This window comes from Ambystoma mexicanum, chromosome 5q (genome assembly GCF_040938575.1).
Source record: "Ambystoma mexicanum isolate Mex_15411 chromosome 5q, UKY_AmexF1_1, whole genome shotgun sequence".
Lineage (NCBI taxonomy): Eukaryota > Metazoa > Chordata > Amphibia > Caudata > Ambystomatidae > Ambystoma > Ambystoma mexicanum.
Genome location: NC_090933.1, coordinates 402,561,520 through 402,583,884, shown reverse-complemented (window position 1 = coordinate 402,583,884; position 22,365 = coordinate 402,561,520). Strand labels below are relative to the sequence as shown.

The window sequence follows — 22,365 nt, the reverse complement described above, 5'->3', positions numbered from 1 at the left end:
AATCAAAGGCTAGATCCACTGCACAGCATCACGGCTCCTCTATCAGTGGATGAAGTGGTGGGGCCACAAGAGGGTGCAGCCCATGCACCTCATCCAGCAGCAGCCTCACCACTTCCTGCAGTAGCTCCGTTGATGGTACAATCTCCATTCCCAATCACACCCCGAGAATGCTTCCATGGAGATCCCTGGTCCTACTCTACCTTTGTAAATCAGCAACAGCCTCACACTTCCTTTGCAGACCATCTTCCTTCTCTGACTCCACAACCAAGGACGATTGTGTACTCTATTTGGGCGGGCTGGCCATTGCCTGGGCCAATCTGCTCCGTGAATCGAATTACCCAGCATTGTAGGCGAACGCCGTATAGAACGCCACAAGTCTTGTGTTTGGCATCAAGCAGAGGAAGCGGGAGGTACAATTTATGGCCTCCCACAATATCTCTTGAGCATTCCCATGAAGTTCTGGCCCTTCTTCGTGGCAAACAGGCACTTCAGAGACTGTGGCGAAGAAGTCCACTTGTTGAGTGCCCCAGATAAGGAAGAGGGATTGGGTCAGTTGTACCGCAGGCCCCAATAGAGATTTGCCTTCACCCTTTTTGTTAAAATAAACACATCAAAACGGTTTGTTTTTATGGATGCTGTTAAGAGCTAAAAAGATCTGTTCATTTGAGAAAACTGATGTGTTGATCCTCCTTCTCTCTCCCCCTTTCCCAGCCGCAATCATCAATGTCCGTACGTACCCCCTCCCACACTCCTCAGAGTTACCTCTCCAGGAGCATTTGCTTCCCTTCCACTACTCAGTTCAGCAACAAATTCACTTTTCATGCAGAGATCGGAGATCCAATCTATCCACTGCAGTCTGGTCCCAGTGCCTTTTAACGTGCCCCAGGTCCATCTCTTTCTTTCTCTTTTTCTCTCTCTTGGCCCCTCTGTCTCTCTTGAACCCCTCTCTCTCTCCCTCTCTCTTGGCGCCTCTCTCACACACACACAACACCTCCCCCCCCGGTCTAGCATGGCTAACCCCTCCAGGACATCATTCAGTCAGAGGCTCATTTCTGCGTAGGATTCTCTCTTCCCCCTTTCCATGTTCCTCAGTGTTTTATGCACGTCATCTCACGTCGTTCCTCTGACAGCAGTTCAGGCGAGATCCATCATTACCTGGAGCCAGAGAGATTAAAGAAATGAAACTACGAGGAGAATCTAAAATTGAATTAACAGTCTTTCCGATTCCCAGATAATGTATTCTGGACAAGGAGTTCCTTGTCCCGAAGAGGGGAGTCGACCCAATGAGGTCCCACTTACCCAAAGCCTTAGGGAGGGTCTTGCTGAGCGGGCTCGCCTCCCTAACCTCAAAGGGGGTGGCTTGCCTCTGGGGAGAAGGGACAAATAGTCCAGGTTCGTCAAAGAAAATATTTTCTGAATGTCCGATTCACTGTGCTATTGGAAAGCTGGTCTCCCAGTGGAAGCCGATTAACATCAGTTCTTTTGTCACCGTAAAAGGACGGCTTCCTGCAGTTGACAGACATGCCCAGATCCAACAGCATGTCCAACTGTTATTTAGGCTATGCTTCCGCAATTTGTGAGGACTTTGCCAACCAGTGATCCAAGTAAAGCTATACATTGAACCTCCTAGAGGTGAAGGAAGGCAGCAACAGCGGACATTATTTTGGTAAACATCCTGGATGCAGAATTCAGGCCAAAGGGAAGTACTCAATACTGGAAGTGGAGACAACCCCTCCCCCCCACCGCCCGACCCCACGCAAAAGCACAGAAATTTGCAATGTGGGGCCAAAATTGGAATGTGGTGATAAGCCTCCCTCACATTCAGCGCACAGATCCAGTCTCTGTGTTCTAGGGTAGACCAGATCTGGGCTACAGTGATCATCTTGAATTTATCTAGGGGGAGATGCAGATTGAAATCCACCGATTCAAAAATTGTACATGCGACCTGCCTGGATGGATTTTGGCACTGTAAAGTGGCCGGAATAAAACCATTGGTCACTTTCTGAGAGGGCACTTTCTCTGTTTCTCATATTGAGTAACATGGAGATTTCTTCCATCTTGCATTTAAGGAAGGGGGGGGTGGGGGGGGGGGGGTGTAGAAAGTAATCGCCCACTGATCCGAGGTGATGATCCAACAGGACTTGATTGAAGGGAAGTTCCCCAACAGGAGTGCAGTGGGTCCACTCTGCCCCACTATTTATTATGCTTCTCAGATGCGACTGGGGAGGCTCTAAATATTGTGGCCAAGAGGGAGAAAACCTTTAAGTCAAGGACTTCTGCGCTTTTTCCTTGGCAAACTAATCTGACCTGTTGCATGACTTTTCTGTATTGGAACCACCGAAACCCTGCAAAAGAGCGTGATGAGCATCCGGCCTCAACGGGACAGTCTGCTTACATAGTACCTGTTTAGTTAGCACAGACATCCTTAGGGGCGAGTGCTACCTTTCATCATGAGTGGTGGGGTGGCAAAAACCTACCACATCAAAGGTGACATAACGGACCTTATCATGGGCCTCCTTTGTAAACTTTACATTGTAAAGACATGCTTTTCTGCAAGTGTAAGCACCTATGGCGACCCCTCTCGAAGAGGTGTCCATGTAATGAGCCACCATTTCTAGGGGGTCCTGGGTGATCATCCAAGCATCCGCTAGAACTCCTTTAAAATGTTTGAGATATTCAAGAGAAGTAAAACTTTCATACTCTGATAAATCTTTCCAGAGGTCTTAATTCCACACTGCCATTAAAGCTGTTGCATTAGCCTGGTGCAATTGTAGTGAAAAGGGGCATAGACTTTCTTGTATAGAGCTTTACGGGCTAGGTCTTCTTCAATCAAGTGAAGGGAGAAGATTGTCTTAACTTGCCATCCACCACTACGGACTAGGATTGCAGGGGACCAGAGCCGACAGACACATACATTCATCCATCCATCCATCCATCCACCCATCCATCCATCCTTCCATCAATTGGCACCTCACATCAGTCCAGTAATTGAGTGGCTTGGTCCAGAAAAGTTTTGCTTCAGCGAAAGTCTTTCTATAGGCTAACAGCAGACCTTGGTCACTCTTATCGAGAGGACTCCTGCCAGGATGCCAGTGTCTGTAGATGTGGATTCCAGAACAGAAATATCCAGAAAACCCATCAAATCAACAAGCCTGTCATGGAATGCTCTTGCAGAAGAAGGAATCTCCTCTTCTTCCTGTGGAGCATTGTCCTGCTTATTTGTGGGGTCCGGAGAAGGGTCCTTAGAGGCAGTTATTGGCACAGAGGTGATGGAAGAGGGGGCACCAGAGGAGTCTCCTTTATAGTGACAGGTTGTAATGGCTCTGGTACTTTCTCCACAAGATTTGGCCACAATAATAAAGAAAGCACTAAACAGGTGCCCTGGTACTAGACAGAGTGAATAAGGGGTGGCACTAGCAAGACAACTAAAAAGGGTTGTAATAAAAAAAGAAAATCACTGGTGATGTATGCGTTCAATCCAGACTGTGCCGGATAAAACGCCTAAGGGGCGAGGGTGGAGGTGGGGCTTATGGATGCGAGGCCCATTGCCATGCATGCACAAGGCCCACATAAAAATAAAATGACACTGATGGTTCAAAAAATGCTCCGCTCCAGTCCCAAAAGGACAGAATGTCCTTTAAGTAAGGAGGTAACAAACATAGGAGTTATGTGCGAGAGTGAGTCTGGAGTGGATGTCATGCCATGCTCCGACATGTGATTGAGACAGAAAAAAAGTGTACTTTAAGTGACCCAAATACAAAGCTGAACCACTCGAGCAACTCGCCTCTCCCCCTCCTAGGTCATGAAAGGGTGTGAAAAATACTAGCACTTGGTGCAAATGAAGCCCAGGACGTCCGTTGGGTAAATGAGAACCGGGTTTAGGAATGTACTGTAGGAGGCTAAAGCACAAAAATGTAATTAAACACACAGACACTCCCTAGATTATAAAAAAGGCACATATTTCATGGGGGGCTGGGGAGGGGGGGAAATAAATGGCAAAAAATAAAATGAAAAGCAGTTTGCTTCCCGAGAGACATAAAAGTATGTGCGTAAAGAACAATAGCAGCCCAATAACTAAAATACCAATGGAGGGTGGAGGGGTAGTAAAATACTGTAAAGATTATGGAAGAGCTATATGAATTAAAGGGACAAAACAATGTGATCAAATATTCCCACCCCATAGTAGGTCAAACCATAATGGCAAAGAAAAGGAGTCATGATATATAGCTCAACAAACAATGGTCCAACTGGAAAAATGTCCACCACGTAAATTAGTCAACTGACACAGTTGCTTTGACAGTAAAAGGGACCCAGGCACTCGGTTTTAGAAACAAAAGCAGAAGTTCAAAGCTTTATTTTACCCGTATGGGTAATTAATGATAAAGGTTTCAATAAAACATGTCCAGAAAAAGTACAATACATACCCATTAGAATCGAGTAGTTGGTGCCACGCGTTCCGTCCTCACAGACTTCCTCAGGCTGGCAGTAAACATACAAAATGCCCAATTGTTTACTATATGCATTGCGCTTCAAACACGTGATCGGCTACGGTCTCATGTGATTTGGAAAGCCAGAATGGCTTCTAGCTGTTGATACAGCAGGTATTATCCAACAGCCATGTTGAAATAGTATAACCTTTCCCAACAATGGGGAAACTTATTTAAAAAGGTAGTTCTTGATCGCAAGTGCGAAAAAAACATACCGTTCAACTTCGAATATCCCAATTCAAAAAATAAACCAAATCTTGTTGTTCCGCTAATGCATATACTATTATTTCATTTGTATGGGCTCAAGACAAATGCATATAAATGTTCTGCTCAGCTTAGTGCTGATAGGTTGATGTACATCAGTTACAGAGTATTCCTTATAGCTCCAAAGCATAGAGGGATAGCGGTTAAGAAGTGATACAAATTAGAAAAAAGGGGGACAAACGGGGGGAGGGGAATAATTGAGAAGTGAAGGGAACAATTAGAGGAAAGCATAGATGGTTCATACAATTAACACAATTCATTGTAGTATAAATAAGGACTGGTGTGATGTAATATCGTGTATTTGAGTATGTCCCAAATGGAATCCTCTCAAGAACACATAGCTCCTCATCATTATTATGACCTTGAGGTTGTAATGCTTCCATTCTAATAAGTTAGCCTCTCAATGTCATTGTTGCTTCCCCCCCCACAATCATCCCCATCTCCTTTACGCTTATGTTCCCTCACATTTGCAAGTGCACCAAATTTCATTCAACAGACATCACAGTCATGTTTTATATCAAAATGTACTGCCAGGGGGTAATTCATGTCCTTGTTTTTAATGGCTCGAAATTGTAAAATTCGAAGTTTTAAAGACACTATTGTTGAGCCAATGCATCTCATCTTGCAAGGGAAGTCTATGTAATAGACCACAAAATTGGTATTACATGTTATATTCTCTTTAACATGCCAAATCATTTGTTTTCCATAATAAACACTATTCATCTTAATGGGCAAATTGCACATTTTACATTTGTTACAAGGACGAAAACCCTCCTTACGATTCAGCTGTTGATGCCATGGTGTTTTGAGGCATTTGGAATCTTCCTTCAACATGCTCGAAGACAATTTATCTTTGAGAGATGGCACCCTTGAATAGGTAATTTGAGGGTGACTGGCCAGAACTTTGCATAGATCTTGGACATTTCTCAATATTTGCCAATGTTTTTTAAATATCCGAACAATGTTGGAAGATTGTACATTATATTCAGTTCTACATCTGATTGTACTGGGATCAGTTTCACTTTTGGTTGGCTTTGTCAAATGCCTTATTGATGGTACTGTATGTACAACCTTGATTTAAGAATCTATTACCCATAGTTTTTGCTACTGTTTTGAAGCTGTTACTTTCTGAGCAATTTCTCTTCACCCCAAGCAATTCCCCATAGGGGATGCTTTGAATAAGATTATTCGGGTAGTGACTATTTGCATGTAACAATGTGTTAGCTGCAATAGGTTTTCTATAAAGGTCAGATGTTAATTGATCATTGCTCACTTTAGATTCTACATCTACAAAAACCAAGGAACAAGTTACTTACCTGTAACTGTTGTTCTCCAGCATGGGTCTGGCATGGATTCACATGCTCATGAATATTTCCTGTCAGGCTGGGAATCCTCGGTAAAGACAAAAAAATCAGTTTTTCAGTTTCGTTTCTGAACTGTCTTTCTCCTAATAACCAATCACTGGTCTCTGGGTCATACTGCTCCCAGCCAATGACTGTCCTCTACCTAAGCCACTCCTCTGGCAGCCAGCCTCAGATTTGGTAGCACGTAAAGTGGCAGTAGGACTAAGTGAAGAGCCGCAGAGGGGTAGGAGGGAGGGTTCGCATGTGAATCCATGCCAGACCCATGCTGGAGAACAACAGTTACAGGTAAGTAACTTCCTTCTCCAGCATGGGGTCTGGCATGGATTCACATTCTCATGAATATAAGAATACACAGCAGTACACACATGCAACCACAGGAGGTGGCAAGGCTCAACATTAAGCATTTCATCAACTCAACATTAAGCATCTCTTACCTCCTCACCAGGCCCACCTTAGGTGAACAGGTTGCGCAGCACTGCCTGACCGACCGACCGACCGACCGACCGACCGACCGACCGACCGACTCTGGACGCCTCCCAGGAATCCCAGTCGATGCAGTAGAATCTCGTGAAGGTGCGCGTCGACCTCCACGTAGCAGCCCTGCAGATGTCCAGCAGGGGCACACCAGATAGGAACACTGTGGTAGCTGCGATCGCTCTGGTCAACTGGGCTCTCGGACGGCCGGACAACGGTCGGTTTGCCAACCGGTGTCAATGCATGATACAGCCGGAGAGCCATATGGAAATGAAAGCCTTTGAGAGGCCTTCCCTTGGTTCACAGGTCCGAAGTACACAAACAGCTGTGAACTCTTCATGCGGTCCACGTAGAACTTCAGCGCTCTACCTACATCTAGCGAGTGCAAAGTCCTCTCGGCCGGCGACGGGAAGAAAACAGGTAACACCAAGGGCTCGTTGAGATGGAAGTCAGACGGCACCTTGGGCATGAAGGAGGGGTGCGGCCTCAGCAGCACCCGCGTCTCGTGGAAAATCCAGTATGGAGGCTTGCAGGAGAGGGCCTGGATCTCTCCCACTCATCGTGTGGAGGTGATGGCCACAAGAAACGCTGTTTTCCACGACAGGAACTTCATCGATGCCAAATGCAGAGGCTCGAAAGGCAGATCCATGAGCCTGGTCAGCACCACGTTGAGCTCCCACGCCTGGGCCAGAGCCTTCACCGGCGGGAATGATCGGAACGGTGCCTTCATGAACTCCTTCACCAGGCGGTGGGACCACAGGGATGAGCGCCCCGGAGTTCTGGTATAGCTTGAGATAGCCACCAGATGGATCTTGATGGAGGTATGGGCCAGCCCCGCCTTGGCCAGCGATAACAAGTACGGCAGCACGTGAGGGGCCGTAATCCGCAATGGGTTAATCTTCTGTGCCCAGCACCAGACAGAAAACCTCTTCTATTTGTGTCCATAGCACTTGAGAGTTGAGGACGCCCTGGCCTTTGCAAGTATCTCCTTGCAGTCCGCCAGGATATTGTACCCTCCAAACTCTAGTGCTGCAGGAGCCAGGCATGCAAGTTCATCGACCCCGGGTCGTGGTGGAGGATGGCGCCTCCTTCTCTGGCGAGGAGATCCGCGTCCGTCGGCAGTTTGACTGGGGGGCCGCTGACATGTCCAGAAGGTCCGGGAACCAGATCTGTCTCGGCCACGCCGGTACGATGAGGATCATCCTGCACCGGGACCGTCTGAGTTGGTTGATAAGTTGCAGCAGCAACGGCGGGAACGCATACATGAACAGGCCGTCCCAGGGGAATGAGAAGGCATCGCCAATGCTCCCCGGCTGGAGAAACCTGCTGGCGAACCTCCGGCATTTGGTGTTCGTCGCCGCAAATAGGTCGATCTGCGGGTTACCCCATCGTTGAAATAGCAGATCCACTTGATCCTGCCGCAGCTCCCACTCGTGGCACGAGCGCAGCTCCCTGCTGAGTGAGTCAGCGATGGTGTTCTTTATTCCTGCAAGGTGGAGGCTACCAGAAACATTCCTTGGGCGACGGCCCAGTGCCAGAGATGCTGGGCCTCCTTGGATAGGACTGGGGATCTGGTGCCCCCCTGCTTCCGGATGTAGAACATCGTGGTGGTGTGATCCTCACCACCTTGTCCTTGAGGGACGGGAGGAACGACTTGAGGGCACAGAACACAGCTCGGAGCTCCGGACGTCGATGTGTAGTGACCTCTCCTCTGGGAGCCAAAGGCCTTTTGCGTGGAGATCTCCAGTGTGCGCTCCCCACCCTTCCAGGGAGGCATCCATCGTCACTGTCTCCTGATGCGCCAGGGTCTGGAAGTTCATGCCCGCCGCCATTTGCGCGTAGGTGCCCCACCACTGGATTGCTTGGCGGAAGGTCTCGTTGAGCGAGATCCTGTCTTCGAAGCTGCCCGCCGATTGCATCCAACGGGCGTCAAGGAACTCTTGCAGTGGACGCATCCGCAGCCTCCACAGGCGCACAATGTAGATGCACGAGGACATAATGCCGACAAGGGACTTGACTGACCTCACCCTGGCCACGTCCATGGTCGACAACCGTTGCACCTTACCCAGGATCGCCTTCGTCCTTTCCTCCGACGGAGAGGCCAATCGCGCCACTGTGTCGAGTCTGGCTCCCAGGAACAGTGTGACTTGGTGACGCAACCAAATGGGATTTCGTGAAGTTGATGGAAAATCCCAGATCTGTGAGCAGTTGGACAGTCTTCACTGTGTGCTCGACGGCGAGTTCTCTTGTCTTTGCTCTGATGAGCCAATCGTCCAGGTAGGGGTAGATGTGGATCCCCTGCAGGCACAGCCGCGCCGCCACTGGTGCCAGGCAATTGGTGAATACCCTGGGCACCGACTTCAATCCGAAAGGAAGGGCCTTGAACTGGTAGTGCCGCCCTTGGACTACGAATCTGAGAAACTTTCGATGTCTTTTTAGAATGGGGATGTGGAAGTAGGCATCCTCCAAGTCCAGCGACGATAGGAAGTAGCCTTCCTCCAGCTGCCCCAGTACGTGCTGGAGGGTGACCATCCGGAACTTCGGGGCCTTTATGTACTTGTTTAAACGACGAAGGTCCAGAATGGGTCGCCAGCCACCGGTGGTCTTTCTTACGAGGAAGTATCGTGAGTACACTCGAGCCCCGGAGCCTCTTTGGGACGAGCTTGATGGCTCCCTTCTTCAGCATCGCCCTTACTTCCAGCAGCAGTTGAGGGACGTGGTTTTCCTTCCTGGTCACGGGTGGAATGCGGGGGCACTTCTTTACAAACTCGAGTGTGCCCGCGGGCCAAGGCATCCAGCACCCATCGGTCGGTGGAGATGGACTCCCACATGCTGACTAACTTCGCCAGCCGGCCTCCCACCGGGGTGCTCAGGTGGATGCCAGAAGCCACGGCCTGTTCAGTCCTGCTTGGCAGCGGCCTTGCCGCCTTGGCCTCCTTGGCGACGACAACGAGATCCTCCTGGCTTGCCGCGTCCTCTGTAGGCCTCCTGCGATGAGGAGCAGACCACTTGTTGAGGAGTTGCCGCTGAATCCTTCGGAGGCACCTTGCTTGCCTCCGGAGTTCCGAAAGGGCAGCCGTCGTTGTTGCAAAACTCCCAAGGCCCGAGCCGTCTGTGTCGGCGTTGATGGCCTGCAGTGACTCGTCCACGGTCTTGCTGTTCTGCTCAATTTATGCTTGGTTTAAAATGGTGCGGGCGCACAATGCATTCTGGGAGTGCTCGGAGCCATGTTGGATATTTACTTCACTCCGCAGTGAAAGGCTGCACACATTTTGCTGAAGTGTTAAGATTCACAGTGCTGAGATAAACATGCTTTTTCAAACTTGGTATGCAGTCAAGGCCATTTCTGCTGGGAAAAGCCAACGTTATGACTTGCTACTGTTCTCCGTGGAGCATGTTTTTAGAGCAGGCAGGCCCTGCGTTCCTTGGGGGGGGGGGGGGCTCTCGATTGACCCAGCTGGCAACCGACGGCTGTTCCACAACTGCAATTCCAGAAGGTTCGAGAATTAACTCCTTTTTTTGGAGTGCCTATATAGGTGGAAACCTGGAGGGGTCAGGTGAGACTTCAGCCAGAGAAGGACGCTCCGTCTGGCCTTCCTGTGAGCTGTGGCATTCTCATCCTGGCTGTCCCCGCGGTCATCCAGCCGATTCTCGACGAGATGAGGAATATTACGCTCACGGTGATGTATTCTTTTGTTGACTTCTTTACTTTTTCTGTGATCTATGTCCATATTAGTTTGCTGAGTTATTTCTATGTACTTGTAATCTTTGAATAAATAGCCGTAAAGAGCTGATTATCTTCTAAAGAGTGCGTGGGAGTTATTGTGTAGGTCTGTTTATGGGTTGAAGTATTTGCTCTATAATTGCATAGGTGATTTATGTTTGTTCCGTGCACTTTTCAGAGGAGAGCAATACACTTGCCAAACAGGTTGTTCCCGTCGAAGGGCATGTCCAAAACTCTGGTTTGCACGTCCTGGCGAAAATCGGTCGCCTTGAGCCAACGACGCCGGCGAAGGCAAACACTGTTGCCCATCTGGCGGAAACTGGTGTCAGCAATGTCCGTGGCCACCGTTATGGCGTGGTCCGACGCCACCACGCCTTCCTGCAGGATCTCCAGGGCCTCAGTCCACTTGTCTTCCGGGAGGAAGTCCAGCAGAGGAGCAATCTTAAACCACAGCTCCCTGTAGTAGCGGGCCACAATCGCTAGGGTGTTGGCCGCTTTAATCGTCGTCGCCGCCGCCGAGATGACCCGTCGTCCCATGGCGTCCAGTTTCTTCCCCTCGCCTTCCGGCGGGGAGGTCGAAGTTGAAGCCGTCGCCCCGCCGCTTTCTTCTTGGCCGCCGCCGAGACGACCGAATCAGAGGTTGGCTGCGAGTTAAGGAACAAGGGGGCGGAATCCGGGACCCGTTACTTGTTCGCATACCGGTCTCTCTTGGCAGGAGTCGTGGACGGGTTCTTCAGGAGAGACAGCCCCTCGTCCCAGATGTCGTCAAGTAACGGGACCGAGAGGACAGTCTTCCTCTTGGCCTCACGCCGTTGATAGAGGAAGCCTTCCATCTTCTGTTCTTCGGGGCAGAGCTGGAAGAGCTCAGATGCCCTGGCGATCATGGTGTGGAAGGAGCCAATTTCGTCGGGTGGGGAGGCCCGAGGAGGTGTGATGGAAGGCCCATCCCGTCGTCACCACTGTCGTCATCCGTCCCCGTCGTGGCCATTCTGTTTCCGGGTCATCCCTCGATCAGGGGAAGGAGATGAAGGCCGTTGGGGCCGCGAAGGCTGGAAGGGCAGGGGGGGGGGGGTGAACTCTCCTCCGCTTGCTTGGAGGGCTTCCCGACAGTCCAGGCTCCGCTGGATCGTCCGTTGGGGGTAAGGGCAACCTTGTCCTCATCTCCGTACATAAGGCCTGGATCGCCATCAAGATTGCTCCTGAGTTGTCCTGTGGCCCAGGTACCGGCCGCGACGGTTGTGGAGTGGAATCCTCTGCCTCCACGGAAACCTGGTCGGCACCACTGTCACACTCTTCGTCCGCCTCGTCGGGATCCCTCCCGTTGGACCGGACCTCCTCGAACCTCTTGTTCAGGATCTTCATGACTCCAGCCAGCTCCTCTTCAGAGGCTGTATCTTTGTCCGTGATGGCCAGTGCCCCCCCCTTTTACCACCGGGGTTCTCATGGGGGTCTTATCGATGGGTTGAAAAGAGGATTCCCTCTGCGGTGGCAGGGGAACTCTGGGCCCCGAGGTCGCCTCCACTGGGATAGCCTCCACAGGCTTTGCAAGGGCTGCCACGACTCCCTCGATAGAGGCCTTAGCCGGGTGAATCAAGGCCTTCACGACTTTGGGCGTGCTTGAGGCTTTCACCTTGGGGTGGGGAGGGGGTCGTCACTGCCTCGCACATCCTCGGTGTCTGTTGGGATCGACTGGGATGTCTCTCGAAGCTTCCCGGGTTCTCCGATTTCCTCTTCCCGAGCCAGAGCGTTGGCTCGTGGTTGATGGTGTTGGTGAAAGTGCACCCTGCCTGGCAGCCGAGGAGCCCAACCATTCAGCACTCACAGTGCCAGCGGACTTGCGGTGCTTTGCCTTTTGTTGGGCTCTGACCTCTTCTCACCTACCACTGGGCTCTTGCCCTCCAGCCAGTTGGTGAGGCGGATACGCCGATCCTTCATGGTCCGCTCCGACATGTTCTTACAAAGCGCACAGTCCTTCTCCACGTGCGTTTTGTCTCCGTGAAGGCAGTAGAGGCATCTAGAATGCTTGTCCTCCTTGAAGACATTCTGCAATCCGCATCCAGGGCAGTTCCTGAACAGCTTGGATCCGGGCGTCATGCTTCCTTTGTCCTGGGCCATGTCCAAGCGGGGTAGGCCTCAAAGATTTTCTGGAATCCTGCAAGAAGCAGAACTTGGCGAAAACGTCACCCTTGAGGGGCGTAGAAAATTCCGAAATGGGTCCCCGTTGATCAGAAGTAGAAACAGTGGAGCTTGAGGCTCGACTGACCGAAAAAATAAGATTAAACTCGAGAGCTATAGCACAAGGACTCCCAACACTTGAACGTGCGGTAAAAATCTCAGGATGGCTGCCAGAGGAGGAGCTTAGGTAGAAGACAGTCATTGGCTGGGGGCAGTATGACCCAGAGACCAGTGATTGGTTATTAGGAGAAAGACAGTTCAGAAACAAAACTGAAACTGATTTTTTCTTTACCGAGGATTCCCAGCCTGATGACGGGGAATATTCACGAGTATGTGAATCCATGCCAGACCCCATGCTGGAGAATTCCGTCTTTCTCAATGTCATAGTGAAACTGAGGTTATGTGATTGACATATTCTAACAATTCTTGTTCTGTACCATTCCATACAATAAACAGATCGTCTATAAATCTGTACCAATGTACTACATTGTTTACGTATTGATCATACTGTTCTGACCAGGCTATAGTAGCCTCCCACCTTCCCATGAAGAAATTGGCATAGGTGGGTGCCATACATGAGCTCATGGCTGTGCCCACCAATTGTCTATACTAGTGTGTCTCAAATAAAAAAAACATTGTGCGTCAGACAGAACTCTAACCTTAGCAAAAGCATTTAATTTTTCTGTTTGTAACTAACAGATCTGGTGTCTAAATAGACTCTACATGCATTTAGTCCTGATCTGTGTAGGATACTGGTGTAGAGTGATACAACATCAAGTGGGACAGAAATATAATTGGTTTTCCACTTGATCAGGTCAGACGTATCTCTAACATAGGAATTGAGGCTTTCGCACACATGGTTGCAGGAATGTATCCAGAAAGATTGATGTTGTTTCTAACAACTTTCAGCCTAGCCGAGCTAGCCGTCTCAGAATACAAAACCCAAATATACAAATTCAGAGACTACTTCTAGCTGTTCTTCCGCCAGTACCCACCGGCACCCTGTTACCTGAGTTTGTTTAGAAGGGATCAAGATCATAATTTTAGATTTATTAGTGTTGATCTCCAAGCTTTGACCACAAAAGAGAGCAACTTGCGCAGTCAAAAGCCATAAGAAAATCTATATAGCAAATGTACAAACAGAGTTCTTTTTCAAAATATGAGGCCTTTAGTAAATTCAAAATAAACCCATTAAGGGTTGAGCCCACACCTTTAACAAAACCTGATTGGAACTGGTCCACAATTCCAGAAGAAAAGGCCCACTCTAAGCAATTTTGCACAGAGGCTTTTACAAGGCAAATCTACAAGGGTGATAGATGTGTACTTGGCAGGGGGACATCCATCACCCTTCTTAAAAATCAGAATAATTATTGAGGTTTGTTTTTTCAGGAATTTTTCTGGAAACAATTTTAGTAAAACTAGCAAAAGAGAATCTCTGACCAAAGCGCAGTGTTGCCTTTGAAAGCAACAGTAGATAGCCCGTCCGGGCCAGGGGCCATTTAATTGGTACTCTTTAGAATAGGGGGCGTAAATGGCCTCGCTATCAAAGTGAACATTCCACTCAAAAATCTCAAGATCCTCGTTAGGGACGGCAACACCTTTTGTTAAGCATAAATCGCTGTATAAACATTAACCCATTCATTTCCTGAGATAGGATTTACTTGGACCATAACCTGGGGTTTAAGATAGTTATAAGCCTCAAAAAAGCACAAGCATTTGAGTCACTTAAAACTCCAAGCATACTTTCTGCATCATTTAGTATTAAAATGGACTTCTATTCGCAGAGCCAGTTCTTGTACCTAGCTTTGACTGATCTGCAGGCAGAGACTCGTAAATCGACGTCAAAAGTACTAATCAAACGCAGATCTTTCCTTAGCATCCTTTTATTAAACTGAACATTTCTGTCAAAGTAATGGAAGTGATGTACCGTCCTAATTTTAGGATTATGCAGGATTTTATACAGGCCATCTACTAAAACTCGATATAATCCATTATTGAGAAGTATATTCACATCTGTCCTATCTTCTAGGAGCCTATTAAATTGGGCAATATTTGTATATTTCCAACAATGCCGGTTTCCAGCATTATTAGCAGTAACACTCTGGTTCTAATTATCGGTATAGACTCATTGTTCATTTGATCTTCGTCTAACCACAAACAAGAATGATCATTATTTAATGTTTCCTCAACATGCAGGGACACACATCTGTAAATGAGACTTTCAGTCAGGAAAATATATCAACAGTGTAGGATGCGCCCTCCACATAGGGTTATGGGGGATGTCACCTGGTAAGTTACATTTACCCTTACAAAATCCCAGGCGTAGAACATATTCAACCAACAGGAACCTTATCACAAGGCAAATTTCAAATGCGCTGGGGATGCCCTCTGGGTCTCATCCATACAGCAGCTGTTAAACACTCCACCCAAAATTACTTCCAAGGTTTCATTGGGGGGAGTAGCTGGAATCCAAGATTTTCTGCACCCCATTTAGCTCATTTGTTAAACAGGTAGCCACTGAATTTCAGTAAATATTTAGGAATTGAATGGGGACATATTGTGACAAGGATTTATCCCAATCCAATCTCACAATTTGGACACTTAAATCCGGAGACTTTAACTCTGTTGCAAGCAAGCCCTTGCCATTCCGGATACCCATTAGTAAATCCCTGCGGGGCGAGCCAATCCCTTCTTAACAGCAGGCTTAAAAGACATACTAAAACCGTCCCGCAAAGGCTTCTGCAGCAGCCAGGTCTCTTGTAGAAAATACATGTCAGCTGGGGTAAGGTCAATATTCCCAACATGGAACAAATGGCAGTTCCCCCTAGTATTCCAGACCAAAATACAGGGGGAGGGGGCACACATGATACATCCATTTAGTAGAATTAGAGGCAACATGTAAGGCTCTCGCTAAATATAGTGAGGTATCTTGACGATGGTCGAATTTTGTATTGGATTATCCACCTTCACTCTCCTCAAATTAAGGTCAATTGCTGAGCAGGTGATCTTCAAGTTAAGCTCAGGGACTAAAGAATTAGAGGAAGAAACTGTCGCCCTGGTGTAGGATTGAGTACTGCCTCTCTCCCTCTGCAAATTAAATCTTAACAGGCCATATCCCGGGGGAGGAGCTGCTCCGTCGCCTCTAATAACGCAGATGCCACCAGGTTCGATTTAATGTGCAGAATAACCCTTTCCAGTAAAAGCCATCCCAAAACTCCACCCAGTCGATGTAGTTGGAGGCTATGCCACGTAAACTAGGTACTGACCAAAACAGCGCCAAAACATTGGATCTGTTCAGGGTGACCCCGCTCAAGCACAATTGGCAAATTCTCCAGCAACAGAAGATTAATTTGCTTGTTAGACAGCGTGGTTAGATTACTGGGAGCCATATCTCAAGGGGCACACTTTAGAAACCCCAGCCTGACTGTTGTAATCCCGACTGAAATCAGGATCAACAGCATCTTCCATTTCAAGCCCAGAGGTGTCATCCTTGGGGAAATTTCGGCCATCCTAAAGAAAAGCATGTGCTGAGCCTTTAGCAGGAGATTTGGCCAAAAAAGACAATCAACATTGTTCCGTAGTCAGAAAAGGTTATGTCACAGCGACCATTAGAGGATCTTGCAAGCCCTCTGCAGACTTCACAACAGATGGGCTACTTGTTCCAACAGAAAGGCCTGCTGCGCTACCTCTATGGCACCCAGCATCCTCTACAGGGCGTCCCATTTCGTCCTCATTAATTTAATACGCCAAAATGTTCAATAGTAGGGGGCTCACAGGGGACAGAGCATTCCTCTCATTCAGGTCTCCTACGGTCACCTCCCTTGGCTCTATTTGAGTCAGGCAATATCAGATTCATTTCAATTCTTGTTTTGCCATCTTTTCGGCTGAGATGAACCCAAATTAACTAAGGTCAAAAACAGGGTGTGAAATCGAAGACAAATACATGCTTAGTAAAAAAGGAAAAACACTGATTAAAACCAAAGACTTTAGTGGGTGTGAATCAAAAATTTAAAAGGTGAGCGAGCATAATGTACATGTTACGTCAGTCTCCCAGAACGTTTTTACACTTATTGTGGCCATATAGGTGGTTGGTGACCAAGTCTATGATGGTTCTTTGTTCATTATACACAACTAACATGTTTGTTGATCTTGCTGATGGAAAAGAATTTGAAATGGTTGATGGTGGGCTTCATGTTTCTCCCAAGAAATGCTTGGCTACAGAGAATCTGAAGTCAGAGTTCCTGATGGCAAACATGTGCTGTGAGATGCAGGTTGTGAGAGCGCATGTGGTGCTACCCATTGACAGCTTCTTACACGGACATGTCAGTGTATAGACAAAAAAATGTGTGCTGACATGAGTGAACCGGGTAAAAAACCTTATGCATATTTGGATGTCTTACATTTGCAGCATTTAAAGTAAAAAATGTTGGTGCCATTGGCAGCAAGACAATTGATACACAGTAATTAAGTCTCATTAAGCTAATACTTCTAAGCAAAGGGTGCTTTCCTGCATGTAATGTACCTCTGGTTGTCAAGGATGTCCTGAAGTTCTTTGGCCAAGGTAAGCTTTTTGGGGATATTTTTCAAATTAAATGTGGTGATCATTGTGATCTTGGGGTCTCTTAGGCATATCATTTGTTGGTGGATGAGAAGGGTTTTGCCTTACTTCGTCAAAACCTGTTTGACTGCTTTGTTTTAAATACACCTCTATTGAGAAATGTTATACCACTCCCCTTGATTTTGAAAACTTTTTTTTTAGCGAAGTCAGTTACCAGAACATTTGGGGTTGGCTGCTATAAATTCACCGTAATGTATGCGGTGCATGAGATTTTCTTTTGGGTGGCCGATCTTGCTGAGCAATATGGCACTGGAATAGGTAGGCTTATGGAATAATTGCTTTGCAGTGCTTGGGTACGGTCAAAAATGTTTACATTTAAGTAGCTAATATTGGTTTTACTGTGTACTGCTGTGATTTCCAAGTTTAAAAAGTCTTAACAGTTTTTTTTACATTGTATCCCAGATCTCCGTTGTAACTAAACCATACCACCACCTGCCACCCCTCCACCCCCCCCCCCCCCCCCCCAACAACAACCCCATGCTGGGGATTGCATGGGCAGGAGCAAAAGTGGTGGACATGACTCTGGTTTGTTTGGAGTATGCTTTATTTAACAGGAAACTGCTGTTAAGTTAGGGAACAGTCTAGAATTTGCACATGCACATCATGCCTCGTTAAATCCACTCGACTACTAGCAGAATCTAGTACTTTTTAGGAGGATAGAGTACTGCGCTACTGTCATGATACTCAACCCTTTGGTGGAATGTCCTTTCTGAATGTTTCTCTGTACCATTTGTACTGTCCACAGTTGCCCCTAGATGGCAGGAGTGCAATAGGTTAATCCCAATCACCTGGAAGTCAATCTGTGTAAATGTTGAGTTCAGGCAGACTGGGATGGTGGCTCCGGAGAAGCTCTGAGGAGATTTATACTGAGAAAGAAGGGGTCTTCCTCTGCTGTCTCGAAGAAGAGATTCCCAGAGGAGCAGTCACCAAGACCTGTTAGCGGTTAACACAAAAGGAGGCGTCCATGCAACCTATAACTGGTGTGGTATAATAAAGATCTTACTTCATCATATGCTGGGCCTCAGCAGATTTTTTCATTGTGTACCGGATCATTCATCTTAACCCCAATTCAAATCCTAACTTTTAGAGTTAATTTAACCCCACCTTGAACCAACAACCTACCGCAAATGCCAAGCAGGTCATGCAAATGTATTATAACAAATCATATTAGCCTTGTCTAATGTTAATTCACATAGGGTGATCTTGTACGGTCTGTGGTCTATAGGAAATTGTGTTCCAACGTGTCAAGGAGGAGGAGACTATTTAAAAGGCACATCGACATTGCTTCTTCATGGGTCACCATGGTTTTTCAATGCAAACAATATTATGCCACAAGTTCATGGGTACAGTCAATAGAGAAACTAAGTAACTCAACCCGCAGGTCTTGCAGGATTTTAAAGATTTGTTGAGGCCTACATACGAATGTGCTTCAAGTAATTAAAAATGGCCCCCCAAAAAGTAGTTGCAGGCATTAAAATCTGGCAAGAAACGAATGCTGATGTATAGTGATTTTTAATCATTTCAATATTATTACGTAATAGAAGAGCCCTAGTGTTATGGATAAGTTGATTCCCCATAACGAAAAGCAATTTTTGAGATGCTCGAACTTTAGCTCCTTTATATAGCTCTTCATGAAATGTTGCCAAAAATTATAAACCAGACTGAATTTCACAAGGTTCCATCAAAGCAAAGGGGGAGTCCAGCGGTTATGGAGTGGAACCAAAATGTTTGCTCTTACCTACAGTCCAAAGAGCTAGACAAATTAGAATTAAAACTTCACAAGGAACACGCAATCTTTTGGCGTTCTGGTGAAAATCTGATCAGCAGTTAGTTTTAAATGTGGCCAAAACCCTGTTGGTGAGATTTTTTTTTTTTTTTTTCCGAACTGATTGCAACCCACATTGGAGTTTCCATGGTCTCGAATGGCCGATTGGCATTTATGGGCCTGTAAAAGTAGATCATTTTAGTAAGGGATAACCAGAATCACGATTTGAACAGCCAATCTGATTTGAATCGGTTTCTGTGCCCTCAACCAAATGGCAGAAATGTCGGTCTATAGACCTTCTGCATGGTCCTGTGGAGCTTGACCTGAGACCTGACTGGGCTCAGAGCTGAGGACCGGATCTGGGGGGTGGTAGTAGTAGCTGTGTATCCACCACAGTAACTGGGGTACCTGGCCACTTCAGGCAGAGTGCCCTTAGCAAGGTTGCAGCATATACCCTGTGGTCACAGCAAGTGGTGTGTGGGGATGACAGGGGCATCATCAAAGACCAGGCACAGTGGCCGCAAGCCATGGCCAGTGTCAGTTTCAGGTGGCTTCTGTATGGCTGGGACGTACCTGAAGGCCCTGGCATAGCAAAGTAGCCATACAAAGGGGTTCAGGATAGCCTGGAGTAGGACTTTGGTCAGTGACCCATGAACTGCCTTCGCCACAGTTCAATGTTTCAATGCAAGTGATCAGGTTACACTGTTTCGATTAGCTTCTGCAATAGCTAAGCACTATACAATTCTGCTCATCCTCACCAGATGACAGAACCGCTCAACCCCACTCCGTTAAATTGAAGGCTAGAGGCCAATTACTTTAGCTTGAACAGTATGAGATGCTATAAAACCTTCACCAAGCCCTTACGTCTGGATTAAAGAGACATGCACCATTAACCTTTCCCTGAATGGTCCATATTTGATACAAGTCAAAGAGGCATTATTCAGCCAATGCCTTACCTTTCCTCGACGTCCGTTGCCACCATCTTGATCTTCCCATTGCCAATCAACTCCCCGAACCACCCTAGCACCTGCAAATATTCCTCTGGCTGTAATTTTTTTTGACTTGCGCCGCGATTCTAGGAGCACCCTAAAAATTAAAGCAGAGTACCTTTTTAGTCAATTTAATTTGAGATACAGAAAAACAAAATCACATTAGTCAGAGAGGTTTACGTTGTACCACGCAGAGAGCTTCACTCATGTATGTAGTTCTCTGGTGGGAAATGTGGGTTAAAGTGGTACTGTTTATGTGAGAGGCCCCAATACAGTACTGTGGAACATGTTCATACTTGCCAAATACCAACCATAAAACGAAGAGAGGGCAAACACAGACACCTGCACACTTTCATTTGAACAGGTCTCATGAATGGCATGAATGAATACCTAGGAAATTATCAGGCCCAACACACTTGCACTTCACATATCAAAGGCAAAAAACAATCAGGCACCTAACACCACTTTTACGCCTGCCAGGATCTACAATGCCTTTAAAGGCTTCTATTTGAGTGACAAACATAAGAATGTGCTATGTTAGCATATAAGATTAACCAGCAAGAAAATAATATGCAAGATACAAAACAAAGTATATCATTATGACTTCTTTGCAGGATCAAATAGAACCCCCACCGGACCATCAAAACAACAGACACCATGAGCAATCCCACCTTCCATATATTCCTGTCCTCTTTCACTGTGTAACGATAGAATGCTTAAGGCATGATACACATACAAAGGTTTCAACGAGGAGCCCTAAAATGTATTATAACCATCACTAATTTCAACAAAAATGAAACAGCACAACGTAACAGGGCTAGAAACTGCACAGGAACCCCAATAATGGCCTCAAAACCATAAATGTGTATTTTTGCAATAAACACTTCCATTTGAGCTCACAGCCTGAAAGACAGTGGTGGCAGTATCTCCATTCAGTCTGAAGGAGCCTGGGTTCTATGGCCAAACGCCACCTGTAATCTGCCAATCAAGACCCTGGATCCCTGGCTTCAGAGAACCAAAATATTACGGCGAGTGCTTGGAAAAGGGGTCTTCAACATTTGGCTCTCCAGATGTTTTGAACTACAAATCCTATCTGCCTTGTGCAACGTAGTCAAAAGGTGAGGGACAATGGGAGTCTTAGTCCAAAACACAGCACCGCAGGTTGGAGACCCCGAGTCTAGAAAGCAAACCTGTAGGAAAAGGCAGACATTTCCACCTAGTTACTCCTGACTCACAATGATAACGTGGCGAAGCAGCAAGGCATCACACTTTGGAGCAGTGGGGTAGTCAAACCTCAGGCGATCAAACCACACAACACAAGAAATGGTCAACACAATATACTTAATAAAAATAAATCTACTCTTTAGTGTAAAGGTTAAGTAGAATTTAAATTACTTATTTTAAAAAGAGGGTGTGGCTACACAGCTATGCAACAGGACGTTTCTCTCGGAGCTCCTGTGATCCTGACATGCTTTAGTACAAAGAATGAGGTTTCTATAAGACTACAACTTGAAAATTGCAGCACCGCGTGGGGGGGGGGGGGTGTTGGGGGAATGTGGCGAGCACAGCTGTGTGGCATTTCGGTACCTGAGGTGCTCTGCTCAAGGAAATCTAGCAGTCCGAAGTAGTTGTGACCCGAATGAGCAAGCACCAAGATGGAGACGAAGAACAAAGAGAATGCTGCGGTGTACTGATGGCACGCAGCACGACTGAGCTCCAACGAAGGCAAACACTGGTGGATGAGTGCAGGGAGTGAAGTGTTTCCACACTGGACCAGACTTCAGGACTCCAGGCGCAGCGGAACAGTCGGGAGCCGCAGGAGAGGAGCAGGCACGTACTGGCGATGCGACCCCGGGAGTGGGAACGAGGAGCACTGGCATAGGAGACGCAAGTGAGGCCTGAGCCAACGAGGCAAAGCGCGTGCCATTAGAGGTTCCGGGACACCAATTCGGAGCTTGATAACTTGGGCAGAGGCAACCGGGAAGCAGACAACTATCAGTCGGTAAGGCGGATGCACTTAAAGATTGCTGCACTGAGAAAGCGGGGACGGTGCACAATGGCGAGCAAATGGAGAGATTAATTGAATGAACGAGAAAGGACAGAATAACGAGTCGGCCATCCGGCTGATCTGAGGGACAGCTGCGAGTAAGCTGAGGACTTCAGGAGGTGAGCGGTGCCACTGCAGCCCAACATCGGCCCGGGCGCAGGTAGCACAAAGCAAGAGCGCCGAAGCAGAGAGGTGAAGGACGTGAGGAGGCCACCCTGGTGGGCCACTAGCCGACTGGAAGCGTGATAAGGCTGCGGCACGGACGAGTTGGTGGAAGTAGAGTGAGTCCGGAGCAGGAGGCATAACCCCCGCTGCTGGAATTGTGTGGACTATGATTTGGCCCTATACCTTGAAAGGAGGACATGAGACATGCACAATAGTGGCAACTGGCCGTAAGAGCAACAGCAGTGCAGGTTGTGTGCGGCCACGTACTACAAAAGAAGGTTGACACGCCAGCG

The 22,365-nt window shown here is 47.4% G+C and overlaps 1 protein-coding gene across 2 annotated transcripts in view; it reads right to left on the bottom strand.

The window, feature by feature from the left end:
- The window catches only part of MIB1 (MIB E3 ubiquitin protein ligase 1), an 863,979-nt gene that overhangs the window by 687,723 nt on the left and 153,891 nt on the right, over positions 1-22,365 (bottom strand). For both annotated transcript variants that reach the window (XM_069620891.1, XM_069620890.1), the window contains exon 3: positions 19,828-19,957. In XM_069620891.1, coding sequence (XP_069476992.1) covers positions 19,828-19,957 — 130 coding nt within the window. The remainder of the gene's footprint in view (positions 1-19,827; positions 19,958-22,365) is intronic.